At 36.3% G+C, this 13886-nt stretch overlaps 1 protein-coding gene and 1 long non-coding RNA gene across 13 annotated transcripts in view; one reads left to right on the top strand and one right to left on the bottom strand.

Annotated features, from left to right (window-relative positions):
- LOC134748015 (uncharacterized) overlaps positions 1–13886 on the bottom strand; it is a 508661-nt gene that overhangs the window by 205893 nt on the left and 288882 nt on the right. The gene's annotated exons all lie outside the window — the stretch shown is intronic.
- Positions 1–13886, top strand: part of LOC134747983 (apoptosis-stimulating of p53 protein 2) — a 339061-nt gene that overhangs the window by 243687 nt on the left and 81488 nt on the right. For 5 of the 12 annotated variants that reach the window (XM_063682665.1, XM_063682670.1, XM_063682673.1 and 2 more), the window contains exon 2: positions 11308–12064. The exons of 4 other annotated variants lie outside the window; for them this stretch is intronic. In XM_063682665.1, coding sequence (XP_063538735.1) covers positions 11351–12064 — 714 coding nt within the window. In that variant the 5' untranslated portion in view covers positions 11308–11350. Of the gene's footprint in view, positions 1–11290; positions 12065–13886 lie in introns of those variants that run through there. 3 more of the 12 variants (XM_063682667.1, XM_063682669.1, XM_063682668.1) reach the window with 2 other exon arrangements.

Genomic DNA, 13886 nt, shown 5'->3' with positions numbered 1-13886 from the left:
AGGTATAATAAACGGGCGAAAGAAAGACGACATTAATTTAACGTGAACGTCCAACAGGTAGTACTTGTACTTACCGCAATCAGCTTAGCTTTCTTTAATCGCTATCGTCAAGCGACCATGAACCTTACTCCAAGCATTTTAAAGTGACATTTGCATGCACTCTTTTAGCGGAATCAGACCTGTCTCCGAGCTCTTGGTTGATATCGTTCGGCGCAAACGCGTGTGCTTATCAGAAGCCTAGATCGCTGATAGCACGTTGAAGCAATTTAGTACAACGTCTGTAACACCAACCTAACCCTATTATTTTTGTAGCCATTTAAAAACTTAAGGTACAACCGACATCAAATATAAATGGAGCTTTATCAAAATAGTTGCTTCAAAAATACAAATAGTCACATTTAAACGTAGATCACATGTACGTCGAAAAAATAGGATTTTTAATTATGTAGGTACAGCTAAACATAGCATTATAGAGTCTAACATATTTTTTCAAATAGAGAAAATAAAGCCCGTCCCAGACGGTATGATAATATACCAAAATATATCTTATAACAAGGCATCTTACGATATATTTTACGTACGTCCACACACGAAGCTATAATATATATTTTGGTATATTACGATATCTTATAGCAACCTTGCTATATTATAGCTCGGTATATTACGATATATTTTGGCATAGGTATTCGTCTCTCTCACAATGTAGGTACTAGACAGAGCGATATATATTTTGGTATCTTACGATATATTAATATATAATTATTATCGTTCCGTCTGTGACGGGCTTGATACCGAAGTCGAAGTGTCGGTACCTATATACAATATAAAAACCAAAGGCAGGTACAAACCAAACCAATTCGTGAACATTTTCATTTCATTTATTTATTTTCTCATATAAGCTTACAGTAATATACCAAATCGCTTACACGGTAAACATTATGCATAATTAATTAACAAATACAAAATTCTGACACAAATAACACCATAGACTTACAAACTACATAGAAGAACAACAAAACACTAATTACGGTTAAACAAGCAAGTCATACATAAAGAATAAAAATAATAAAACAGCGTAGTCAATAAAATTATTAATTAATTACTAAGTTGGTATTTTGACATACTTATCATCTAGTTTGTGTCTAAAACAACAAGAAATTGCTAAAGAATCCAAACACAACTTTACTCCAAGTTAGGGGTTATGAATATTAATAAAAAAAAGTCGACGCAAATCATGTACAAAAGGGATTATTGCCAACAAGAGCAAAGTTTCCTTATGTGATCTTCGCGGCTCGAAATTAGTTTTACCAAGTTCGATGGGACGCTTCATCGTCGTTATGAAGTTCTAGGGATGCCACTTTATAACAAATTGGCTTTATAGCAATCTTTACTTAAAAGTTGGATGAATTGTATTTATTGGTTCTTTTTAATAAGTAAACGATTCTGTCTTAAATGGATCCGTTGTTATCTTGATGACGACCTAGTGGGTAATAGTGACCCTGCCTGCGAAGCCGATGGCCCCGGGTTCGAATCCCGGTAAGGGCATTTATTTGTGTACTGTGCACGGATGTTTGTTCCTGAGTTATGGGTGTTTTCTATGTATCTAAGTATGTATTTATCTATTTAAGTATGTATATCGTAGCCTTGCTTAGTTTGGGGCTAGGTCGAAATGTGTAAGATTGTCCCCAAATATTTATATTTCAAAAGTGAGTTTTATACCGCGTAAAATGAATAATGGGTTCTTTGTTAACATACTCGTTTTCACTCTTGACCCTTTACATTGATGAAATTAATACAATAAACCGGTGGAATATTTGCCTGCCAATTAGATGCGCTGTGTATGTACAAAACTTAAACTACATACATTATGTAATAAACTACGGAGAAAATAAAGATTTATGCGAGCTAGGTATACATTTTAATCTGCACAAAGTTTTAAATACCACTCAAAAGAGTCATTGTTGATATTTCGAGTGCCGAGTTTCATAGCTAAGTATGAATGTAACATGTAACCCTAGCTCGTCCCTGGAGGACAGAATAAACTTTTCAGAGCCCCCCGCCGGGCCCGCAAGCACGACTCGCTGCGCTGGTTGAGCGGGCAAATAGCGGCAACAGATCATCACGTCCCTGTAAACAAAGATAATAATTTCATAGAGAAATTATTGGACACAGTCATCTATGACAATATCTGACATATAGTCTTATTTGTAGTCAGAAAGGTGACAGTCGGATGGTGACAGCAGTAACGCTGCTGCAGCGTTGTAGCAGCGGATAAAGGTGACGTTTACATATCAACTGCAGCTGCACTACGGTTGCGACATTACTACTGCGGCCAAGACGCGGGCGCTGTCACTGTCAATTACCTTGTTAAAATGAGTGATGTAATTCGTCGCCGAATTACTACCGCGATTAGAACGTTCAAACCGTAACTTTATTAAGGAAATTACCAGTGACAGCGCCGAAGTCTAGGCTGCAGCAGTAATGCCGTAACAGTAATGCAGCTGCAGCTGCCATACGAACGTCACCTTGATGTCCATGTGTGATTGTGTATTTCCTTCGACTGTTACTGTTATCAATGTTATCATCTGTAAACCTAGCTGAGACGCAAGGTTCAGTAAAAAATCATAAAACTTGCGAACCTTTGCAAGCCTTCGCAAATATTTCGAGGCCTTGGAAGTTGTATTAAAACGACGTCTCTATATTTATTTGTATTTGCTTAATCTGAACGACACGCTCAAACAATTTATTAACCAACTGGATTCATCATCATCATCTCAGCCGAAAGACGTCCACTGCTGGACAAAGGCCTCCCCCAAGGATCTCCACAACGGACGGTCATTCGCTGCCCTCAATCAACGGTTTCCCGCGACTTTAACCAGATCGTCGGTCAACTTGGGCCTTCCCACGCTGCGTCTTCCGGTACGTGGTCGCCACTCAAGAACCTTTCTGCCCCATCGGCCATCGGTTCTCCGTTCTGTTCTTAACTTACAATACAGTGTTTAAGGAAAATCGAAAGGAACTGGCCAAAAACGTCGTAAATAATCAACACTGTAGTATTCCTACGTATTTATGACTAAAGCCGCATAATAACCATGTATAGGTATAGCTATTTATGCAACAAGTGCGGAAATCATCTTTACGCACGTGTATCATACAATGTTTTACTATGCATTGTGCGAAAAAATAAAAAAACATCATGGCAAATAAGTTTAATTATTAAAAAATTAAAAACAAAAAGCACTATTGCGGAAAAGTGCTCTTTTCCGCACTAGTGCGAGAAAGTAGCACCATATGTACTGTAAAAAAAAACTTGAAAACAAAAAGTACTAGTGTGGAAAAGTAGTACTTTCCGCATGACATGGCTCCGTAGGAAACGCACTTTTCGAGCACATGCATTGTAGTTACTTACCGCATCGAAGTAAGACCACAAATTAATATCTCCGACTTTCGATTCTAGTCGAAGTCCAATAACTCATTACAGAATTCATTACTGGGTATTAAATTTGCTCGCCTACTACTTTCATATTCAAATTTATGCCTTCAAGGGCAGAGTTAATAGCGCCGAGAAAGTACCGAACCTTATACAGATTACATGTCTTATGTCTGAATCCTCCATTCATATACTAATCAGTGAGGAACATCTAAATCGATTATTTGTTCTGTGCCTCTTATTTCCCGTTCTGTGTTAAGACATAATTTTATGGACATAATACCATCTAAGTATACCTTTAGGTAGGATTTTTGACCCTGTTATCAGTTACGAGTAACAACTATTATGGTACGTAATTTAAAAAAAAGTATGTAGCTACAATATTTTTTTTGTTAAAAAAAGAAAACGTGAAAATACAAAAAAATCAGATATGTGAAGTCCTTCATACCGGGTCGGTTTAGGGACTATAAGTATAACAACTCTCGTGCATATTATGTGGGCCCAGAATTTGAACAAAAATATATGAAGCGGAATTTAGCACAGTCCGATTTATAATATAATCTGATCAGTATTTCTTTAGAACATTGCGATTCAGATTAAGAAAAAAATCGCATATAATTATGAATTCATTTTTAGACGTCGGGATGTGTTATAAATTCAATATACGCGATATAATCCGTTTTCATAGTTTTATTTTATTTTTAAAACTTAAATTTAAGCAACTGTACTCTTCGTTTATCGGAGTATTTCTTCGATTAGAGAGGTCTGTACGTGCCGAAATTGATTTACGGCTGTTTTAAACTAAGGCCTATTCTATTAGATTAGATTATTGGGGTTAATGCGCTTCACATTTAAATCCTTAATCGGCTAAACGAACAGGGGAAAGAGCTATACTGATATTAGTGATCCGTCTATAATATTTACTACGGAAAATTAAGGCTTCATCGGGAATTATTTGTTGATTTAATATTAAAATCCGCTTATACAGTGGCTTATACTGCTTATTCTGTTGGAGGACTATAGTGGTACCGAATAATAATTTGCATTCGTTAAATACTTAATTTTGGAAAATAATAATAACGTAAAGCTAGTTAGATGTCTGTTATTCTCCTAATTTTCAACCTTGTTTTAAAAGTGCTTAATAATACTTATAATTTACTTTAGAAAAAAAGCCTATAGGCTTGTAAGCAATAATTGTAAGGTCATTTATAACACGTATTTATATGACACATTTTATGTTCATCAATCATGCAATAATCGATGGCGCCGACTTCACAGCACTTCATAACGATGGATTCTGCAGATTTTGAGCTGTCATTGCATTCTGTTATCGTATTTATTTAAATATTTCGAATTATGTCCTCGCCTACTATCAAAATTAAAGAGAAATTTAAGTCATTAGGGTTAATAAGAGAAAAGTTAACTTTTGCCGTCTGTTTCAATATGTACTTGCAAAATTCCACTCGTTAAACATTTTAGTCGTCAACTGAACACAGCAGGTTTATTTTGAATGGTAAATTGAGACTGGCAAATCGCCTACAGGCCTTGACAACAACTAGGCACAAAGCCCCAAATTCGATCATATGGGCACAAACAGAATGGTATATTCCTATTCCGATTCCCAGAGCTGTTTGATTTCCTGTGATATTGCCGTTTAATAACTTAGTGGTCCAAAGGCTCTCGCAAGTCACTCTGATCTGACATGGGTTCGATAATTAAATCAGTGTGTAATTGGGCAGATCATCGGACCCCGTTCATAATTTCATGAGCATGCGACGTACGCTACTGTCGGTCACATCTGCTCCCCTGGTAATTGAGCATCCCTAGGCGTTATTTATTTATTTGCGTGCCCAATGGTTGGTTTTAGAGAATGTCCTTTTTTCGTATTAAAACTAAATCTAAAAGCAGCTTCAGTAAATAAAAGATCATTCTTGGCGACGTTCGCTTCGTCGCTGAGTGATCTTTGTAATAAGTATTAGATCTTTTCTAAAATGTGAATTGTGCGAGTATCTAAGAAAAGATGAAAAGCATGTGCATTGTTTTAAACTCTAAAGTAAAATGTGTCTGCTATTACGAGTAGTAAACACATATAAAATGCTTACAAAGGGATGGTTTTCAAAAGTAATTTAATGGAATTTTTTTTTGTGCTACTATTATTTTACATTATAGTTGATCCAGCCAACTCATGTGAAGTTAATTATTTAATATTACCCAACATTAAACTTTCTCAAATAAAAATGACAGATGGGAGTAAAAAAAAATATAACGAATTTTAGTCGAGTTGAAGACGATGAACCGATTGCATGTTGTGTCACTATATTTTACATTTTCTTGTCTAGAGTTATTAATGAGAAATTGTAAGAACGTCGAGTATAGTTAATACATACCTAATTACTTTTACTTCACTACAGCGATATAGGTATCTTAGTATTGAATTTAGATTTATAAAAAATATATATAACATCAAATCAGTTTTAACAATCTGTCTACGCCCCTAAAGTGCGTTATGCGCCGTGATTCTTTCTCCGTGGTTATAAGAATTTAGCTCGTTTACAGCTTTCGTCGCAATGTATCTTTTTACATAATTTTTCTGAAATTGGATTGACGGTGGCATCGAGCTCTTCGCAATTTTCGTGTTTGAACAATCGCTCTCTTTTGGAAGAACCGGAACCTGGAGGATTCACTTAATAAAATAATACCTGTAATGTAAGTTGCAAAAATTTCGCGAGGAAAATGAATCAGTTTCAATCAACCAGAGGGCTGCCGAAGTTGGCCATCGACGTAGCGGATAAAATTCTAAAGAGTTGGAAGCAATTGAAAGGACTATTGTTTACCGGTCTTTCTCTTAATTTTTGGATAAAAGTTTGTTTTTTGTTCGTTAGGCTTCTAAACGAACTTTGGTAAAGATTTTTTTCATACAGTTGCTCAAAACGCGCTACTTTACGCTGTTTAGTTATCGCAAAGTTGCACAAAAAATTATATTGTTTTTCAACCTGATGTACTTTTTTAGGGTTCCGTACCCAAAGGGTAAAAACGGGACCCTATTACTAAGACTCCGCTGTCCGTCTGTCCATCTGTCTGTCTGTCACCAGGCTGTATCTCTTGAACCGTGATAGCTAGACAGTTGAAATTTTTACAGATGATGTATTTCTGTTGCCGCTATAACAACAAATACTAAAAAGTACGGAACCCTCGGTGCGCGAGTCCGACTCGCACTTGGCCGGTTTTCTTATTTTATATATCTGGTTAATTATTTTTAGACATATAGAGGATATTCACAGTCATTTGGTCTAAAATTTGGATTCCATTTTGGAATAATTTCAATTCTTACGTAATAAATATTAAACAGGGGGGTGGGGGTCAAAATCTGGCAAAAAACGTCTTGCGTAATAAATAAATGGCGCCATTGTCGCTTATTTCAGTTTCGTCCACGTATACGTAACGAACCTCAGTAAATTCAAAGAAAATGGAGTTGCACTTAAAATGCAATTTAGTGGTGCAAATAGTAAAAAACTTTATTGATGAACTGACTTTTTTTTATAACAGTTATTAGAGTCGGCCGGACATAACCCAGCCCTATTACTCTTTACTCTAAAAGTTTTTAACTAGTTCTACTAATACTAGCTATACATTTCTATATCTACAGTTTTACCTAACTTACTACATTTACAGTGAGGAGACTGTCTTTGTAAACGCTGTATAAAGCGGAGTCTATGGCTAGCTACTTCGCAACCAATCTATGATAAAATCAGTAGGAAATACGTACGTATTGAAGGTAAAAACTCGCCGTGCGTCTCCAAACTTTTGGCAGCTTTGGCAATTTGCTATTTTGATTGTAAGTGGTATACGCATAGAGTTCGTTTCACTACTACCAGAAGTCTGAGGAAGCTAGATGGCAGTTCCGTCCCGTTTCCCGTTTCGGCTTCCGATACACTTCCTGTGTATGTGTGTGTGCTTCATATGTCACACGTTATGTGAATGCCGTGTGTTAGTGATAGTGACATTATGTGCCAGTTTGTGTCGTGATTTGATTCATATCGCCGGGAGCCACTTACGGAGGTTCGATGAAAGAAGCCTTCATTTAGAAAAGAGTTTTATCTGCACTTAATTTTGTTTTGTTGTTACAAAGGGCCTGACACTCTTTGATAGAGAAAGATAGTCTTATTGCGATTCCTATAGGAGGAAAGAGAAAGTAGTGCAATGCTTTGTCCTTATCACCGACCGGGTTTTTTTTCATGGTCGGGTTATGGCAGCATAGGTAGGAGGCTATGGCGAAATACCGAAATTTATAAGAGTGAAGGAGAAACAGGATTATGCTGCCATACATTAACCTGTCAATACATGAATATGTCTTTCTCTTACCCCTGGTCGCTCGGTTTCATGTCTATAACTACTATACTATGTCTATGGTTGTTACCAAACATTCTAAGTCTTTCATAGTGCCGACATTATTTTGAGGAGGGCAATGCCAATATATCCCTGTAATTAAACGTTCTTTAGGTATGATAATACTATTACTTATTCTGTGCTTTAGCCTACGGTCAAAGCTTAATACTATTGTCATTATATTAATGCCATGTACCCTAAATTAGAATTTTTTTATAACTTCGGATTCATGATGAACTCGTAAAAAAATATTTTCGTTTCTGAGTTATAACAAGAATTAAAATTCGGGACTATGTGGGACGAATGCTACAAATTCCCTTGCATTTATTAACCTCCCTTTTACTCTTAGCGTTCTAATGACATTTGCAATTCCATTACAACGATTTCACACGCTCAATATTTACTCTGTTATATTCGAAATTGACTTTTGCGTGATATTAAATGTTAGTAATTAACTCTCATATTACCTAATTACCACTACTCGGTAAATAGTTAATACATATTTGCGGAACGACCGGCGAAGCAAATATGCCCTTAATATTATTGCTTTCGGTGTTTAGCGTATTTGTTTGCTATATTGCTATATGAGGTTCCTTTTTATAATCTTATTTGAAAGTTGCAAATTATGCAAGTCTTGTAACATATTTGTCCATCCTGAAATTCATTATTTCCTATACTAAGCTTTTAATTGTAAAAATATGGTTGTATGTATAAAGACTGTACAGGACAAAATCCGGGCATGCATGATATGGTATATCTTATGAATGTACATTATCAAGCAGAACTTTTTTTTAAATAATAATTTGTGGTTATCAAACTATATAATAAAATTACAAACATAATTTAACACATTCACTGCCCCCAACGCACATGTGCGTTCACCGTCATACAAGTTTGTTCCTAGGCCACGCCCCCTGGCAGTGAATGCGTCAACATTAGGTGGTCAGTGACTTAGACCATTATATATTCCACAGTACCTATATTTTTTTGTACGTCTTCTGACAGTCTTTAACAAATTTTCCTATTAAAAATATTTTATAATTAGGGATCCGTACCCAAAGGGTAAAAACGGGACCCTATTATACTAAGACTCCGCTGTCCGTCTGTCTGTCTGTCACCAGGCTGTATCTCATGATCCGTGATAGCTAGACAGTTGAAATTTTCACAGATGATGTATTTTTGTTGCCGCTATAACAACAAATACTAAAAAGTACGGAACCCTCGGTGGGCGAGATCGACTCGCGCTTGTCTGTTATTTTTTTAATTATGCAAGCCAAATTATACCTCAATACATTATCTTTTCACAATAGTTAAAACTTTTCTAATTGTATTCAGATTGAGATAGTTCTGAGGTGTTTTAACTTTAGTGAATTTGACTTTTGGACAAAAAATGCCTCCCATATAAAATCAACTTTCAGTGCTTGGAGTAGAGTAGTTTTATTGACCACCTCCAGTAGAAAACAGTTTCAATAAGTATGTTTTGGTAAGATGACATTCTAATGAGTATAAAACAGCATATAAAAATATAAATAAAATTGTGGCATTGTAGCAGGAAGCGAGTGAAGATTATCAAAAACCGCTGTACTCATAGAAGCCCTTTTATTATGCGGTTGTAGGTATTTTCAGTAGATAGTACTATAATTACAAATTATAAAAATAAAGGAACCGCTTAAATATGTGCATGCGGTATAAATATATACCAGATCATGCATGCATGCATAATATTCTTACCTACTATTTGGTATAAATTTAATGTAGTCGCATATAATGCCCAGTTTGTTTACTCTGTGGATAAACAAAATTATTATTTTAATGAAGATTAAATATGCTCATTAATAAAAAAAATGCTGTAATAAAGGAGACAATAACCAGAAAACATTGCCTTGTTTAAAGGGATATACAGCTCATTTGGGATTTAATTTCTTTGCTTAGTTACTCGTAAAGGCAATCTGAGTAAAGTCTGGAAAATTTGTTTACACTCCAAGTTTACGAAACTTTTTGGTTCTTAATCACTTTCAAGTTTTTAAATACATATATTTAACATATAGGCATTGCTTGTTTTACCGTTTTAGAAGGCTAAGTGTTATGTTAAACCTATTATTAAAGTAAAATAAACAATTTCAACTACAACATTGGTATAAAATGATTATACGCAAAGTGCTTTCCCACAGTTCCAAACAGCCACACGTGACGATACATAAGATACATTTTACTACAATAGTAGTCGTAATAAAATAAATGAATACGTCATGTGCAATTATCAGTAATCGGTAATGATATGCGCCATATTGCTTAATAGCTCGAGGCATGATTGGTCGATGAGAGATTATTCATGTAGTATGCATGAGCGTTAAAACGACATGCATATGTAAAGTTTGAAAAGCTGTTCGGAACAGATTGAACTTCCTGTTGTACTACGTGGGCGATGTGCTAATGCGCAGAGTAACAAAAGATAACGTTAAGTTTTTAAAGAATTACATTTTTCAATTTAGGAGATGATTAGCACTATACAACACTGCACATTAGATAAGACTTTTGTAAGAAATCATCATGTTTTTATAAAAAAACTTATGTGAGACACAGCGATATTAAATATGTTACTACGGGTCACTCGCGTATTTTGATTACGCGTGCTCCCGTTGAAGCTCCTCGTTATGAAGTAAAACATGTTCAGCAATCTTCGACTTAAAATACGGTTTTTACACACTTTCCATTTAATACCTTTTGTTGCACACCTCAATAAAATAAAAAATAAAAAAACCTCAATAATACCTACGAATCCAGTGTGAAGAGGTAAAAACACGACAGTCAGTATATTTTTAAGTTGTAAGTTGGTAACCCTGATCTATTATATGTATCGCTTTGAGTTACGAGTTTATCACGTAAGTTTTTAACAATGTAATCTGACTTTCTGTCAATGTGTTTGTGAGCCATAGGCACACAATGAACAGTCAATCTACCTCTTCAATACAAAACCCGATAGCGTTAACTTTTCAGTCGAGTTGAAAACATACGTGCCACTAGAAATACTTGCTGCCTTTTAACTTCCCATCAGGAAATACGTTCCAGTGCTGCTTGTATGGAATGAAAGAATTGCTTAAGAAAGTTTTTTTTTATTTTATTTGCGACAGTAATTGTTGTCTTAGGACCTAACTAAGACTTTATCCCACCGACCTGTTAAGCTAACGCTCAGATATGCCATTTAGTTAAATTATTACCAGGATATTAGCAGCTTCGCGGTAATGTTTATCCCTACACAGTGTGAAACAATGCTCCATAACTTTCCACGGCGGAGTGAAGTCTAATGTCAGTGTTACGGCGTGTGGGATACCGTGTTACGACATTCTAAACGTTTAGTCCTATTTAATGGTGCTCATGCTTAGCCTTGCGTTAAGCACACCGTAATAGCCATTGTTAATTTATGTCTGAGAACTTAAATAACTTATGCGAATCGGCGAAGGCTTCCAGTTTATAAGATCAATTTTTGTCAGGTTAGATTTCAAGAAAATGTAAGGATAAGTTGACTTAGTGAAAATGTTAGCTTGTGTGTGTCAGCCAACAGAAACGGCTTTATCGTTCAGAGGAGGACCGCCCGTCACCATGGGCCCGTTGGGCTCCAGCAAGCCCCGTCACAACGTCGCTGACTCGATGAAAACTATCCAAATACTTGCAAAACCCGCTCGCCGCTTAAGCGACGAAACCAAAGAAAGTTCTCCGTCGCAAACATCCTCGCCCTCCTATATTAATTCCTCCGGAAGCCTTTTGAATCTGCGAAAGATCGAACGGAAAGCTAAATCAACGAAGATTCTCGTCAATCCGGTATGCTCCGACATCGGCACCAGCGACGATAGCAATCGATCGAAAAAGGCTTCGAAATGGAACGGTAAGAAAAAGCGGCTCAAGCCGGAAAATGAAAAATGTCACCAGAAAGATGAAACTAAGAGTGATAAAAATGGTGCGATTAGTCGAGATGCTTCAGCTAAGGAAAGTAAGAAATCAATATCGTGTTTCAAACTGAAATGTTCGGAGGATAAATCGCGCTCGGACGATGACCGGCGCTCCGGGGAGAACTGTTCGAACGAGAACTCCAGTAATTTGATGAGTACTGAGAAGCCCGATCTTATTAACCACGCGAGGATAAAGAGTAAAGAGATTTTGGTGGAGAAAAGCGTGTTCGTCGATGGAACAAAAAATGACCAAACGGTTACAGGGAAGACTGATAGTGTTATAGCAGTTAAGGACCATATGGTAAGAACATATATTTAACGAAATTAGAGCAATATTAATGTATTTACCGATAGATAATGGAATTTCTCTATAAAACGTTTAGTTATTCATCACAATGTATGTTATTGCTCGTAATCTCGAGCATTGCTTTAATTTAATACACATAGGCATGTTCAGGCATTAGATGAAATATTCTTTGTAATAAAATTACCTAAAATGTAATATTTTAAATATCTGCAGACACAAAATCCACCTCTAATTAAAACTTTCTTATTTTCAGGTAAGAGTTCTTCGTTTTTGAGCATCACTGTGTTCTTATATCACAAAGGTAACATTAGGGTAAGCTCTCACTCTAATTAACTTATCACTTATCATTCTTGCGGTTGCTCCTGCCTCGCGACAAAGGCTCTAGGGACTTCACCCTTTTTCTATCAATTTAATCCCTGTAACAACCAAAGGAGAAGAGAAAATAAATATTAATTAAGGGACCAATTTAAAAAGAAAACTCTTAGAAAGTTTACGCTCTTTTTATTCTCTGAAAACTTTATCAACTTACTTTTTCCGGTACTTATTTTTAAATTCATGGACTGACAGTGCTTGCTTGTTCCATTTGACACTTTAAGGAATACAAATCATCGGTTACTATACCAAGCTTTTTGCAGCTGAAAAGAGGTAGGTAATTTGTTACAGCAACGCAGCGAATTTCTTAAAAATATCACCCATCCATTATAGACATGTTTTTATAGAAAGTGTAATATGCGTGGCCCAAATAGACGTAAAACAATTGTTAGTGTGCCAAAGTACGGCGCAATATATCCCGAAACACGCGAAGCGTTAAACTACAACATAATTAACTGTCGTCGCGTTATACCGAATAATTTGTACACAAAGCTGAAAAGTGTTTATACTTCGTTATTATGCTGGGAAAATACACGAGAGAACGAAGTCATATAAGCAAACGAAGTTACTTTGCGGCGCGCCGGTCCCCGCATAAAACAAGTTCACATCGTATAACGGTCACTAAAACCATTTACACCTCCGTAAAGCGTTAGGTCCCGCTCATATTTTGTTTATAGAAAACAAATTTATAATAAAATCCTTTTCGAATGTTCTACATTGTCTTGCGAAGGTGAGCCGTCGCGGCAACAATACGAGCTTCTCGTATACCGGTGATTCATTGTTTATGTTTACGTTTAACTTCGCTTTATGGCGCGTAAACAAAACACGTATTTCGTGGTGCCCATTGAAACTTGCTTCAATGTCTTGCTCTGAGACGTGCTAGAGAGCTGTAAAGAATTCTCGAAATGTTGAGTTTCTTTATTTTTATATAATGCTGCGCCTACCTATTAAAGCGAAAGGTCTCCGTCTAAAACGCGCAGTCACCTGTCTTTTGAAAAATTTGAAAAGAAAGCAGGCCGAGTGAGAAGTGGAAACGTTCAGGGTATGTTTATAGGCCGTGGCCTCGACTATTTATTCCCAGGTATCCAGCGGGCGTTCCGTCGGGCCTACTTTTCGTTAACTTGAAATGAGAGCTGTTGGTATAAGACGCTTGACACTTTGATTTAGTTTCTGTCGTCGAATGATTCTGAAATAAAATTGGCATTTGTCTGAACTTTATTAACTGTGTAAATGACATGAAGGATTTTGGCCGTAGTGAATTTGTGTTTGCAATTAATTTTACACGGACCGAGTGATATTAACTTGGGCGGTGGGATAACCGTCCACACTTGGAACCCGCTCTGAAGCGCTCTAGACGGCTTCTTCATAAATAATTATGCATTTTATCGCGTCCTAGCAGATAACCAAATTAATTACAGTTGTAGCTGTAAAAAGGTTTTCACTT

This window comes from Cydia strobilella, chromosome 15, assembly GCF_947568885.1.
Source record: "Cydia strobilella chromosome 15, ilCydStro3.1, whole genome shotgun sequence".
Taxonomy (NCBI): domain Eukaryota; kingdom Metazoa; phylum Arthropoda; class Insecta; order Lepidoptera; family Tortricidae; genus Cydia; species Cydia strobilella.
This window is presented reverse-complemented; position numbering and strand designations above follow the sequence as displayed.